Here is a 15,005-nt window from a genome sequence, read left to right as displayed (position 1 = left end):
AAAAAACCAACCAAAAAACAAAACCTGTGATTAAATACAGACTGTGTATCAAGAAAAAATTCAAAGCAATAGGAGTGTTTGGTGGTTTATATGGAAATATTGTTCATAATTCTCCTAAAGATTACCTCTTCCTTTTTATCCCCTCATTTAAAAACAAAATAAAAAATAAAGGGCCAGAGAAAATAAACATCTAAACCCTCCAACCCACACATTTTCTAAGGAAAAAAATGCATGCTGGCTGAAAAATGAGTCTTGATAGCTTACAGTTTTGATTTTAGAAAATATACAATGGTGAACTGTCAACTGGCTGACAAAAAAAGCCATGAGAGTGTTGTTGGAAGTGTTGAATGCTAATGTGTGTCTGACTTCTGAGCTGTCTGTGAGAAGGCAATTGTTTTAGCTGCTTCTGAGTATAGATTACAGGGAGTTGAGTGGAGAAGGATCACTGCCCTGCTTTGTTGTCTTTGCGACCCCAAAAAGACCACTTTATACAGTTTTACATTTTATGGTTCTTCATGCTTTTCATGTTTCCCTTTCAAAGACATATGTAGTAGAGGCAAAGCTTTGGTATTTTAAGTGGTTTGGGGTTTTTTTCCCCCCTAAATGCTTCAATTTCTGTAGCTGCATAAAAGAAAAGCCAGCCTGTGTTTTAAGGCAGATACACAAAAAAAGGGAGATGGTAAAATAGTCATCATATAGGTCCTGTCTAGCTTGGCCAGCAGTCTATGTAACACTCATATTATGCAAGTCCCTTTGTAGCTGTCCCCTTATAAGTGAGGAATGGTTTGGTAATTGGTATGGTAATTAACCTGGAAAACTATCCTCTGCTTCGCTTGCCAACTGGCTGTGATGTTAATTGGTAAACTGATCCTGTGAAGAGAGGCTTGAAATGTTTACAGGCTTGTCTGAATTTAATTCACCTCTTATTTCAATGAATGGCTTTTTTTGTTTGATGGGATGTTCTTTTGTTTGTTTTAGTTTGTAAATACTGGTTCTTAGAGTTTTGGTTTTCATTAAGAGTTTTTTTTTTAAAAAGAAAAAAGCCTAAGCAACAAAATAAGTGTTTTCTTGTGGGGTGTTCTTCTTTGATATTAATTCCTGGCTTCATGAATTTATGTATGCTAGACTGTAAAATATTGACATGTTTTAGGAGCTAGTTCTGCTTGCCTTACATATGGTGTTTGCATATATATTCCTGAAACAAAGTGTTACTTGATAGAACCTGATTTGCATTAACTCAAGACTGTTTTGTCAGCTGAGAGTAAACAAAATTATTGTAGTGGAACTTGTATTGTAAATCGAGAAATATGTAGGAAATGTAAAAGGGTGTGAGGGGTTTCCTAGTTACAGATGATAAAAACTTGTCTTGACGTTGCCTTCCTACATTATAGTAGGTGTTTGGGGTTTTTTACTGATTTAAACTAAGGCAGTGACTCATGCCTAACCCAGGTATACATTGCAGGGATTACCTGTAATTCTCTTGATAACGTTCCCATTTACAGTATAGGAACCCCTCTATGTTTATGCATTTATGTTCTGGTTTGCAATGGGCTAATTTTACAACTTATTCTTTTCTATAAGAAGCATTGGGGTGTAATGAGATGTTCATGATGTTGTAAGTTACTCTGAAAAACAAACGTAGAGAATTATAAGAACTGTCATTAAACATAATTTTTGTTTTATAGGTTATTCAGCAATAGTTATGAACTCCCGTTTACGAGCCTTAGGTGGGAGGATAAATAACATACGAGCGTCAGAGCTACCAAAAGAGAAAACCCGATCAGAAATAATCTGTAACGTCCACTTTTTGGATGGCTCAGTACAAAGCTTCAAAGTCAACGTAAGTTTGGAAAAATACTTTCTTTTTAAATACATAGAAATTTGTTTGAAAGTTGCAGATGAAATATGGGACCCTGAGGCATGGTATCTCCAAAAGATGTTAAAAATGTAGCTTTGTCATAACAAATTGCAGAATTACTGCTTATGAAGTGGATTTAAAAAGTGCTGTTTTAATTTACTTTCAAGCCAACCAACTTCAATGTCATAAAATCATGGCATGCAGATTGTGTCTGGATAAAGGTCTTCTGTATGATATGGGAACAACGAAGAAACAGATCTGGTGATCATTATCAACTACGAATAAGTAATTCATATTTAAAGGAAACTCCTGAACTGGGATATGCTTCTCCTTCAAAGGAATAGTAAAAAGGACTCTTCCTGAAAGAAGGGACCCTTATAAATTCCTGTAGTGATGTCAGTACATATTTTCAGAACTACAAAGATGATGTAAACAGTGAAGACGTTGTGGCTCGGTAGGACTGTTCTGTTCAGTCTTTTGTACTTCAGCACGGTCTCTTTATTTGGGTGTGGGGAGCGACAGGGGATTAATGGAGGTTTGTATTCTGTATTTTTAGTGTATTTCGTTCTGCAAGGATGATAACTTTTAGTCGTGATTTAAAATATCAGTTCATTTTTGAATGAAAACAAGGGAAACTTCTCAATCAGCTTTCAACAGAATTTTTGACCATGCAGAAAAACTGTGGTTAAATTTAAGTAGAATTGTGTGTAAGATTTTTGTGTATTTCTTTATGTAATACTTCCTTTATCTTATTTACCTTGTTTGAGAAGAAGCATTTTGCTGAGGAAGCTGTATTTAGATATCTTAGACTACACTATGCTTTCTAATAGGACATTCAAAAGTGCACCCAAAAGTTGTATTTTCCCAAGTCTAATTACAGTTCTCTGCAGTTTTTTGAACTCTACAGTTCTCTGATTTTGTTTTTTATCTTTTTTCGGTTGGATCTTAATTGAAATATAAATTACCTGATAGGTTATTTAAAAGGTTATTTCACCATAGTATATCCAGAATTAGTCTCATTTTAGTATGTATTTTGCATCCTATGTGTTCACATATGTGTGTAATATTGGGGAGTGGAGTAGAAGGAGAGTGAGTAAGAGAAGGACCAACACGTTAGTATACAGTTTCCATTGTTTGTCTCCAGCATGCCCTAGGAATTGTCTTGTCTGTCAGTGAGCTGGCATAATTGCCACCTGCCCTGTACAAGGATCTGTGTAATGTGAGGAATTCAAAATGGTTTTAAATCCATGCATAGTAGTATATTTATTCTTTGTAAACAGATTTGTAAACAGATGTTTACACAGATTTAGGTGTAGTGCTTGGCCTGAAGTCCAGCACTATACAAGTGAAATTTGCTCCCCATTTCCTCCTTCAGGCAGTGAGTGCAAGATGGGGACGATTAAGAAGGAACTGTGTAGACCTTAAAGCAGCCTGCTGATATCTAAAGAAAGCTGGAGAGGGACTGTGTACAAGGGCATGTAGTGATACAACGGGGCGGGGGGGACTAGCTTCCAGCTGAGAGAGGGTAGATGTAGATGAGATATTAGGAAGAAAATCTTTGCTGTGAGGGTGGTGAAGCACTGGAATGGGTTGCCCAGAGAAGTTGCAGCTGTCCCATCCTTGAAAGTGTTCAAGACCAGGCTGTATGAGGCTTTGAACAACTTGGAGTAGTGGAAGGTGTCCCTGGCCATGGTAGGGGAGTTGGAACCAGATGATATTTAAGGTTCCTTCCAACCAAAACCATTCTATGATTTTTTAAAATTCTGAACCCAATTGATTTCTCTCCCTGCCTTCTGCGTATCCTTAGGGTACCCCTGCTGGTTACCTCCTCCATCAAGGAATTGTAAGGGGCTCCTTTATTGCAGCTGTGATGCTGAACTGTTCACAGGGGTGATGTAGGACTCATTACTGCTCTACATAAAACAAGCAGGGAGTGCAGCTACCCTGCTGTGTTATGGACTCAGGAAAGGGTTTCTCAGATTTATGTTCTTTGAGTACTGAGCTGGTAATGAGGGAGGCTGCACTTTTCTGTGAGGATGGCCCTTCTTGATTGTCTAAGCTTGATATCAGCCTAAGAATAGGCTTTGCCACACTCTGGTGGTGTCATAAGGTCGATTTTTTAAAAGGATTTGAAACCAGCTGCAGAAAACTTCTGTATCCAAGTTCTGTTTACATTAGCAGAAAAAATCAGCCTGACTCTGTGTTTGTGTGTTTATTTTAATTGCCAACATAATTCAGTTTTATCTCTATGAGCAAAGAATAACTTGGGTCTGTGGTCAGTCTGGGAATCAGCTGGTTATGTACTGAAGGGCATGTACTTATTGAAAAACAATAAGTTTTGCTCTGAACAGATTTTCTCCACTAGTGAAGTCTTTGTGTTGCTTTAAAGAAACTGTTTCTCATATCAAGACTTTTTTTTTCACATTTAATTCATTTCTGGGTGACATTTTAATTGACAGTTCCATATTTTAAAGAAATTTAATATGCATATCACGTGGCATAATTATCCAGAAGACAAATTAGCAGAAAAGTATTAAATGATGTAGTAATACATTATTAAAATGAAGGTGCTTTCTGAAGTGACTAGACATAGATACAAGATACATGGATAAAAAAAACTACTCTGTCTTTTGGATATTTTAAGTAAGTCTTGTAGGTTTTTTACTTTCTCTGCTTTAACAGTTATTGCTGAAATATGTTGAATTTTTCTCCTCTGTCAGAGTTTGAAGAACTAGACCTGAACAGGATCACCTCTTCTAAAGCATAGAGTTCAGTGTTTTCTCTTTAAAAGAACTTCAATATTATCAGTGGAAAATTAAGGCCAGGAATTATTCAGGGCTATTTGTGGTCTAGTGGTACCTGGTTCTGATCTGTGAAGGCTCAAAGTTTGGATAGATGTTACACTTTGAACTAATATTAGGGTGATATTTACATATGCATAAGTATGCTTTATGTTCATTGACGTAATTATATTTTCAGTCAACAAGTCCTAGAAAGTAAAAGTGGAAAAGTAGAATACTTGAAGCTTGGCCTTTGTCCATATAATAGCATAAGAGGTATTGGGGAGTTCTCCCATTCTAAAGACAGTGGGATGGAAACAACTAAGCATTGCTTGTCATGTAGCAGCTCCCTGAACACAGAATTCTTACTGCAAAAGGATTTCATTCTTTCAAAGTCATAAGGGGATTATGTAGGAAAATAACAGTGAAGAAAAGAAATCTCATGGGTAAGAAGAAACTTAAAATAAATTTGCTCTAAGTTTAAACAAATGGATATTCATATGTTCTCATTTCTGTTATCTTGTTAAAAATGTACATATGCTCAAGACTACAAAATATGGGGTGGATTTAAATTTAATAGAAAGATAATTGATTGAATAGTCTAAGCTTACAACACTGATAACAACTTATATATTTTGGAATTTTGAACTAGTACTAACATCTTTAAAATGATGGTAGAACATTCATGTTATCTCAAAGTACTGAATCTTTCAGAGAATAGAACAGGGAGAATAGAGATAAAACTTTAATTTCATTCTCTAGGAACAAGATCTTTATAGAGCCTACAGAGCTGATTTTCATCAAATTTTGTTACCAGATGGCATGGCAGTTTTGTAGTTACACTATATGTTTCTTTCTTCTTAATCATTCTGATGAATGATATTTCAGATGTTACTTTGTTTCCCCAGTGGTTCTGTCTGTGGGAGGGTGAATAAAAACCAAGTATTGTAAAACTAGATAAAGGAAAAAAGAAGGTAGGTTGTGCATATGGATATAACCAGAGGAACTTTTTATCTATTGAGAAACCTGAAGATAGCTGCATAATTTCCTTTCTTAAAAGTTGTTCTTATTAATCATTTATCCCAAAGAATATTGGTATTCTGACCAGCTGTAAACAAAGACTTGCAAGAGAGCAGTGCCGTTTTTCTCCTGGGCTTGTTACTTTGGCAGAGTGGTGAAGTGATGGGCTATTTTGTTCAATGTTTTTATATAAAAGTGTTATACCACAGTTGCAGTGAATCTGAAATTTGGATTCATGGTATCACAAAGAGTTCATCAGTAGAACCTGTGGTATGTGCTGATCTTAGGTCATCATTATCAAGAAAGTTCACATGGGAGAACAGACAGACACATTCCACTGCATTGCTTGCAGTCCACAGAGTGTGTTAACTATGCAAGGCTGACATGGCCTTTCTTGTTCCACTGTTATGTGTTTCAGTACTTAGATGGAACGTGTCCAAAGTCCAGGCAAACAACAGAAGGTGCATGGAAGCTGAGAGTTGGAAATGTTCTTTCAAAATGACATTTCAGGCAAAGACTTAACTGCATTTACTGCTGAATATTGCACTTGACTTTAATTATATCTAGGCTTTCTTGAAGCCTCCCAGTAAATTTCAGGTGTTTCAGTTTTACACTAAGGTTATCTCATCTCTGTCCCTATTGTCACCTCTGTCGTGTTCTAAGCTGTCATTCTGATATATAGAGAATTTTCTTATATACCATGTATGAGTGTGTTTAATAGGTATTTATTATATTATGTATTTTTTATTATACTATGCATTTTGCAATAATGCAAATATGTCTGTAACTTTTGATATAAACATATTTTCTGGTTTTGCTCTACTTTGACTCATTTACCAGGAATGACCACTTGGGAAGGATCTCTCAAGTAAAGTGACTTTTGAGAAGGTATAAAACTGACAGCAGCAGATCACTTCTGAATTGCATTGTCTATCAGTTAGACAGTTAATGGTTTTGTCTTATTGCCTGTGATTTTTGCTTTTAGACTAGTTGTCTTTTAGTAATAATGTTTCCTTCTAGAAATAAAATGATGAGGCTGTAATAATTCAAAAAGTTGCATGAATTGAAGCTTGAATTGTAAGGAATGTTTTTCTTTCCTTCCACCTCAGTTAAGTTTCTTCTTCTGGTATTTGAGAAGGAATATGATGCTTAAAATGAGCACCCACAATTATTGTAGTGGTATATTTAAAATAATGGACAGAGGTACAAGTCTTAGAGGTTCTTTTTGACTGTGGGTGTGAGTTTTATGATTTTAAACCATTCAAAGAAAAATGCAGTCTTGCAGAATTTTTGTATATTTGTCATCAAGTTTTCCTTCTTGGTATTGTTTGATAATACAAGATGGTTTAATGCTACTCTGTGTCCCTGCATGCTGAAAGAACTGCTGTATGAAGTTTCAGGCTGGCAGCAAATATTTAGTTTTGTATTGAGTCAGGTCAGTATACTCTACTGGAAAGCAGTAAGACAGTATGAAATTTGATGATGCCTCTGAGGACAGTGAGAAAGTGATCTGCCCTACAGCAGGCTTGTTAGTCGTAGCCCTTTGTGGGGCAAGGCTTCATAATAAATGCTGAAGGAAAGAATTAGTGGAGGGAAAATTTTTCTAGTTAGAATAGAATGACTAACCTCATATATATGTTTGTTTTAAATCATTTTTGTGAGGCAGAGGAAATGCAGTGGGTTAAAACTCTGTCCTTGGACAAATATTTTGTATGACCTTTATGTAGGAATATACTGTGCTAAAGTGTATGGAATCTAGAAACCTTACAGGGTGGGCCAGAGTTGGCGGAAGAGGTGGCTGTAGATCTTGGTGAGAAGGAGATATTAAATAGTGCAAGGACATTAAAGGGAGTTCTTGATGGTCAGATTTCCTTTATGTGTTGCTCATGAAACTTTTTCAAAAAATCAAAAATATTAAGTTTGAGGCCTTATTAACAACAAAAAGATACAGAAATATGAGGTAGCAGGTTATCTTGAACAAGGAGTAATTGCAGTGAGGGAAATCAGTAGTGTAAATGAATAGCTTTTATGAGATGAGGTAATGTTTTTTTAAGCTCAATTTTCCATTGCAAACAATAGAGAACAGTGGCAGTTTGCAGATTGAACTGCTCATGTATTACTGTTCTGAAAAAAGTGAGTGCTTTCATGCACCAGGCAAGAATCTTCAGCCAGTGTCAAGGAAGTATTAGCGGTGTTAGTCTTGGCATTGAGGCAACCCTCCAGGGAATGTCACATGTGGATCCTGGCCACTTGTAGATAAAAGGGGGTAGTTTCAGTCAGGCAGGCTTAGAAGGTAAAGCTAGACTGCTCTGCAGAAGACTGGACCTCGGGAAAACGCCTGTTCTGTTTATTCTAGGTGAACAAAATCTTCCACGGTTGAATAAGAGCATCAGGTTGGTAAATAAATTCCAGGAAGAGACAAGGACAGAGATAGCAGAAGAGCAAATTAGCTGTGTGTTAAATTACTGCGGAAATGAAAAGAAAGTGGTAGCACTGTGTTCAGGCTCATGCATCTTTTAGGACCAAAGGACATAGGCTGTCTGGTTGCAAAGGAGTGTTACAGGCTAAATTAGGAAAGGATGACCTCAAACAGCACGTGGAGGGCAGTGGGCATTGTGTCTGAAGTCAGACTGAATTTGCAAAAGCTTAGGTGGTGCTTAGCTGTGAGGTTATCATTACCCGAGAGTGGGGGCAAAGCTTCTACAGAGGACAGGGAGATATGCTTTACATTGCACTGTCCTCCGAAATGGTCACTTTGTACCACTTATCTTGTAGAAGTTAACAACCTGAAGAACTTTACTTGCAGATTTACCTCTTTAGTACAAGGTTCTAATAATTTCCCCCTAAGTTTATGCAGTTCTTAGGGCAGTGAGTCTTGATCACTCCAGGTTCTAGGCAGTATTTGACATTAAAAAGTAATGAAGAGTTTTTTTTCTCTTCACAGTTGTTTAACTTACTAGAAGTTGAATTTGACTAATTTAAATTTTCTAAATGTTGTAGGAACTTGTTGTGGCATGAGTAGAATGTAACAGGTGTTAATTAGGAGTGCTTTAAGTATTAATTTTTGGCCTATCCAACATAAGTTGTAATTGATTTGAAGACAGATTTAAATGGAGGTGAATAGTGTGTGGTAATGAGGTGGTTGATGCTAATCTTTTAACACTTCAGAATAAGGATTGGTAGATATCGTGAAGGTCAAATAAATAGGAAGTTCTTTTCAGGTGGAAACACACAATCTTCTTGAAAATGTTCCTTTTCAGCAAGAACTTTGAAATTCTTAAGAGTTTGTGTCATTATAGCAGTGCAAGCTAGTGAGGAAAACACATCATTTTTTAAATTACACTATAGAAAAACAGGAGCTTAATTAGGAACGTCTTAAATATTTGTCTTAATGGTTGATAGGGTTAAGGAGAACTTGATTCTAATGCCCAATATAGCTGAGCAGTGTTCATGTTGGTTTTGCCCTCCTGTGGCACAGGGAGTGAAAATAGGATGTGTTGTAAAGCACCTGACACATTGTAATATTTGAATATGCTGTGGCTATGAATTGTATTGGAATGGATGTCAAAATTCAGAAGCTCTGATGCTCAACCTGCCTTACTTTACACCTAGGTCTCAAAACTGTTAATTTACAAAGTTGAAGATTGGGCAGCATGAGTTATATGGCCATTTTTAGGAATATAGACCTAAAAATAATTCAAATGTTTCTTAAAGCAATACCAAAATTAAGGAAATAAACATTTCATTGAAAAACAACAAACCCCCTTATAACTGGGAATTTTAGCAAGACTTGAACAATTTAAAATAACATTTTTATTTAGCTTAGATTTCTTGACTGGATGCTTGATCTAGGCACTGGGAAAAAAACTGCATTTAGTACCAGAGGGCAAGAACTGGGACCACATAGAAGCAATGCTGGAAATTATTTTTTTTCTAGGAACTGTGGAGAGGAAGAAGAGAAGTAATTAGATGTGTAGGTAGATGAGACTAGTGCTGGCTGAACATCTGGGTTTAGGGTTGGGAGACCTATGGGAACATTGCAGAGAGAGAGTTCTGCTGAGCAAGATGTCATAGTGGGGAGCTTGCTTGTCTTTACAGGGAACAATGAGAAGTCTTAGTAATTCATACATGCGGGGGGAGAGGCAGGAATGCAATTGTGAGGGCCTGGGGAGAGAGAAGGTGAAGGCATCTGAATTGGGATGAAAGACTAGAAGCACGGAAATTGAGAAAGGAATTTGGAGATAATGCTGTTATGAAGAAAGGAGACCAAAAGGAATAAGAAGTGTTGAAATTGAAACTAAAAATTAGTAGAAGAATCCAGCCTCTGTGGTCTTGTTCCTGCTCCATTTGTAATGAAACATGATATTGCTGAACACCTTCATTCATCAATCTATTCCATCCCCTGTAATAACTGCTTTTGGTCATAATATAACTTTAGGAGCTCGTTTAGGTGCTGCCAAAAGTGCACACCATAGATGTGCAATTAGGCTTCTGAGTTGTGCAGGTGTTGTGATGACACTTTAAAATGTTTTAAATTTCTGCTTATAAAAACCCAGCCCTGGGGAAATGAATATGGTCAGTGCTAAAGATGAGCTTACTGAAGTCAGAAAATGCCCATTATTTCAAAAGGTGCAATCTCCTGTTTCCATGGGGCCCTCTTGTGTACACATATGGATTATTTCTGGTGGACAAATCTCAGTCTGCATGGTGGAGGCAATGCCACTGATGGTGCTGGACTGGGCTGCCTGACAGGTGCACGGTGCCATGGCTTTGTGGGACAAGGAATGCATGGGTGGGTGGCCCTTACCTGTCACTGGCAGTTCTATTTCCAAGCTGGATGTTAGGCCTATGCTATTTCAGAAAAAAGTGGGATTTGATCAGTGCTGTGGTTTGACTATGCCAGCAGCCTGTTTGAAGGGTGGGAAGTGGGAATGTGCAGCTGGAGTAGAAGGAGGGTGCAAAGCTGCTGCTCTTGGTGGCCACACAGCCCTTACAGGCCTGTGTTGACTCACATTTATTGTGAGATCTCAACTGTTTTCTCTGAATGTTAAGTAAGATGGGAGAGTGCTGGATAGGAAAAGGTAGTCTCAACATCTGGGTGTTGCCTACATTGTTTTCTCCACATGTGACTTTACTCCAGAAAAATGGGCGCAGCTTTTCACCAGAGGCCAACAGCCTGATATGGTCACACTGAGCATTCAAGTTACAAATGAGCTGCTAGGAGTTTTGCTCTAGCAGTAGAAAATGTTGAATAATATTCCATCCTCCAAAATAAGATGGGACAACTGAGTGTCCTTTGCTTGAAATTTTGTTTTTCTTTTCCCATTTCTTTAAATGGGAAGAATGCTCCTATGAGATAAGGAAAGGCTGTGGACTATGATGTGGTTTAAAGCACTCAATCACAACCGTGTTGTACCCTATAAAAAAATTATAAAAATCTGTCTTCTGAACAGGACTTACTGGGCTGCTCTATTATAAAAAAATGTTTAAGCAAAGAATTGAATTGGCTTATAAGTGAACACTTACATACTGAGCAAGACATGGGCCAGCTGCAGTAATGTGGATTATACTTTAAGTCCTTTGTGTCAAGAGATTATTTAAAAAAAATCAAGACTTTTTCTTAAGAAATTGGAGCATAATAAAACCAGAGCTGAATTTTTAAGAAATTTGTTCAAGAATAAACTACTTGCCTTTTGCAGTTCAAATAATTTTCCTCTGAGTTTTCATTTGTTTGGATTGGGGTTTTTAATGTGTGCAGATTATTTTGCTTTTAAGAGAGACGTTTGGAAAAATATTAAACTAATTAGGAAACTTTGCTTCCTTTGATTTTCTTTTTTTCAATTTAAAAAAAAGCAAACTGTCCTGATTTCTGCTCTGTCCAGCAATTCTGTATATAAAAATATAGAGCTATACTAGATTTTGTATACATTTAGTATACTAAATGTATAGTATACATTTAGTATACTAAATATATAGTATATATTTAGTATATATATGCTGTACAGCTCTGCGCTCACAAAATAATGTTGCAGGCAAAACAGACTGAACTTGGGGCTAATAATTGAATTTACTACAAACAAAATCAGAGTGGGATAAGAAGTAAAATAAATCTTAAAAGCACCTTCCCACTACTCATCCCTCCTGCTCAAGCTCTACCTTGTCCCCTGCCATGGCACAGGAACACAGGGAATGGGGATTTTGGTCAGTGTGCCACTGGTTGTTTCTCCTGCTGCTCAGGGAGAGGAGTCCTTTCCCTGCTCCACAATGTGGTCCTTCCCATGGGAGACAGTTCTCCACAAATTTCTTCAATTGGCTTCCTACAGGCCACAGTTCTTCACAAATTGCTACCAGATGGATCACTCTTCCCTGAGGTGCAATCCTTCAGGGTCACAGGTTCTACCAGCAAACCTGCTTCAGTGTGGGTTTCTCTCTACATGGGTCTGCAGGTCCCTGCCAGGAGCCCGTTCCACCCCTGGCTTCTCATTGATTCACAAGCTCCTTTCAAGCATCCCTGCTCTGGCATGGGATCCTCCCCAGGCTGCAGGTGGATCTCTGCCTCTCTTGTGGGACTCCATGGGCTGCAGGGACAGAGCTGCTTCACCATGATCTGCGGGGGAATCTCTGCTCTGGTGCCTCCCCAGTACCAAAATCTAGCCACACAAATCCAATACAGCGACCTCTCTATTACTTGTTAGCATATTTAGGATTGCAGTCTTGTTGAGGGGGTTTGGTTTTTTTTGATTTGGTGTTTGGTGGCCTTTTAAAATAGAATTGATTCATAGTGTTCTTCAGCAGAAGTTGGTTAATTTGTTCTGCACAATGCCATGGCATTGAGATTCTTTTTTGGTTTGGGGGAAATTATACCAGCCTTAGACTTCTGATCTCTGCTGCCTGTTTGATACCATGTTGCACCAGTTCTTCTGTGATTCTGTCATGGGGGACATCTGGGCAGAAAATGGGGTGGCTGAATGGCAGCTGAGCATGTGAACGCTAAGGGCCAGGTGAGAGTGCAGTCTGATTTATGGGATCTCATGGCTGGATCACAGGATCCCTCTCTTATTTTCCCATCCTGGTGTATACTTACTTTGCCTTTTATTAGCTGATGTGGAAGCACAGCATGCTGCTTTGTGGTGACAGCAGGGACCAGACCTTGTGTGTCTACAAGACATTTCTGCAGGCTGCCCCTCTAGGGAAGGGCATGGCTCTTTCCCAGGAAGAGCCAAGGGAGGGCTCACCTGCTTACAATTAATTTGCTGCACTCACATCAATGGCTGGAATACGTCTGTTCATATGAGGAAATTCCATGTGCCTAAAGTATTTTGGAAAGAAACCAAACCCTTATCAGAATAAAGTTCTTATTACTGAAAAACTTTGAATGGATGAATTAGCAGCTATTTTATTCATGAATTAAATTAGGGAAAAAAACAAAACCAAATTAGTTTCGATTAATTGTATCTTAAAATGTGAAAGTATTGCAGATTTCACTTATAAATCTTTCTTGTTTTCAGAAACAAGACACTGGACAGATTTTGTTGGACATGACCTATAACCAGCTGGGTGTGACAGAGAAGGAATATTTTGGTTTACAGCAAAATGAGACTTCAGTAGATTCGCCTGTAAGTATAGTGAAAAATAAATGTGTGTGCATGTATATGTGTGTATAAATATATACACATGTATGTATACACCCATATTCATGCACACACATGAATGTAAACAGTATTTATTTGTAAATATTTTTAATCCATCTAATAGTTTTTCATTTCACAGCGATGGCTTGAACCAAGCAAACCTATTAGAAAACAGTTAAAAGGTAAGACTTGTTTTTACTATCTTGATTGTAACTTTGCAGTTCTATTTTTCTATGTTCTTATGGCTAGAACAAATGCATATTGTCCTGCTGGTGGATTTTTCTTCAAGAGCAAGTCTTGTGTCTGCCATTCTTTTCAGCAGATCCTTCTACTTCTCCTTACTCCTACCTGAGTGGAATTAAAACCTGGTAGATCATTAACTTTGAAGCTATAATAGCAGCTAAACCTGGTTTCTGAACAGTGTTAGACATGTTTAGATGGCCATGAAAGCAGTAGTCATATAGTGGTGCCAGCGAATTCCTCCTGAGAGGGAAACAAAGCAAGAGGAGCTTTGATTGAGGGAGGAATAGCTAGTTTTGTGTGTAGATTCTGACAATTTCTTGTCTCAAATACAATAAAAAAACCCCCAATTTATGCATTTTTCTTAAAAAAAAACTAACCAAAAAAAACAACACCACACACTTCCAGGTGCATCTGTTGTTCTAGTATGTCTTTTTTTATACAGCTTTGGGTAACACAGAATGCTTACCAAGAGGGACAGGCCAGCCAGCATAACCCTGGCCTGAGAGCAGCTTAGGAGTGGCACTGAGTGACACTGTCCCAGTTTGTGCTGTGACACTTGAGATGTGTTTTTCAGCACTCTCATTTCTACCTTGTGCTACAGATCATACATTTTTATTTCAATTCATATACAAAAGTAGAATGTTGGACTGCTGTAATTTAATGTATTTATATGTTAGGTAGAACTGAGCATTATCCCAGCTGAGATACCTTAAATATATTTAGTGCTTTTCTCTCTTCTAATACTTAGGAGGCAGAGGAAGCTCAGTAATGCCTTTTATGCAAAGTAGCATATGCAAAGTACTTTAAATGAAAGCATTACTACATTTGACATTTGAGAGTATTTTCTTCTCAGAGTTGGTGTTCGGGCATCAGGAGAGACTTCTCATAGTTTCTTTTAGTTTCATGAAAAAAAATACATGGGATTTCTATGTGGTTGTAATGTAATTTTTCTGTAAATATTGAAATGAAATATTACACTCTTTCACTTTTAAACTATATATTGATTTGCTCTTCTAAAATATTGCAGGAGGTTTTCCCTGCACGCTTCATTTTCGTGTAAGGTTTTTTATACCTGATCCTAACACACTTCAGCAAGAACAAACCAGGTAACTTCTATTTGCCTTCATGAAATAAGAATGTGTCTTGCCCATGTCTTCAGCTTGGCAAATTATGCTTTATTATATATTATAGATAACTTTCTATTACTCTTGGTATTGAATGCATTTGGAATGGAGAGCTTAATGCCATGCTCACGATGAGTAGCTTCTGATATACACAGCTTACAACTCTGAGATACAGCTGGAGTGTAAGTTAGTCGAAAGATGTAGGTGTTGAAAGTACATTTATTTGCATCTTGAATTTTTTTTTATTTTTGAGTCTACATGCCCTAGGTCCATCTATCTTAGAAGTTTTGTATCAACACTGAGTCAGTTCTGAACATGTGTAGTAGATGTAATGCTGAGGGTGTGGGAG

At 37.5% G+C, this 15,005-nt stretch overlaps 1 protein-coding gene across 3 annotated transcripts in view; it reads left to right on the top strand.

Annotated features, from left to right (window-relative positions):
- Positions 1 to 15,005, top strand: part of PTPN3 (protein tyrosine phosphatase non-receptor type 3) — a 172,752-nt gene that overhangs the window by 77,405 nt on the left and 80,342 nt on the right. For 2 of the 3 annotated variants that reach the window (XM_030228771.2, XM_030228806.2), the window contains 4 exons: positions 1,686 to 1,840; positions 13,167 to 13,274; positions 13,414 to 13,471; positions 14,560 to 14,638. In XM_030228771.2, the coding sequence (XP_030084631.2) occupies positions 1,686 to 1,840; positions 13,167 to 13,274; positions 13,414 to 13,471; positions 14,560 to 14,638 (400 nt within the window). The remainder of the gene's footprint in view (positions 1 to 1,685; positions 1,841 to 13,166; positions 13,275 to 13,413; positions 13,472 to 14,559; positions 14,639 to 15,005) is intronic. The other variant, XM_030228777.2, reaches the window with a different exon arrangement.

Source organism: Serinus canaria, chromosome 2 (genome assembly GCF_022539315.1).
Source record: "Serinus canaria isolate serCan28SL12 chromosome 2, serCan2020, whole genome shotgun sequence".
Lineage (NCBI taxonomy): Eukaryota > Metazoa > Chordata > Aves > Passeriformes > Fringillidae > Serinus > Serinus canaria.
Note: the sequence above shows the minus strand (reverse complement) of the source record. Positions and strands in the feature narration are given on the sequence as shown.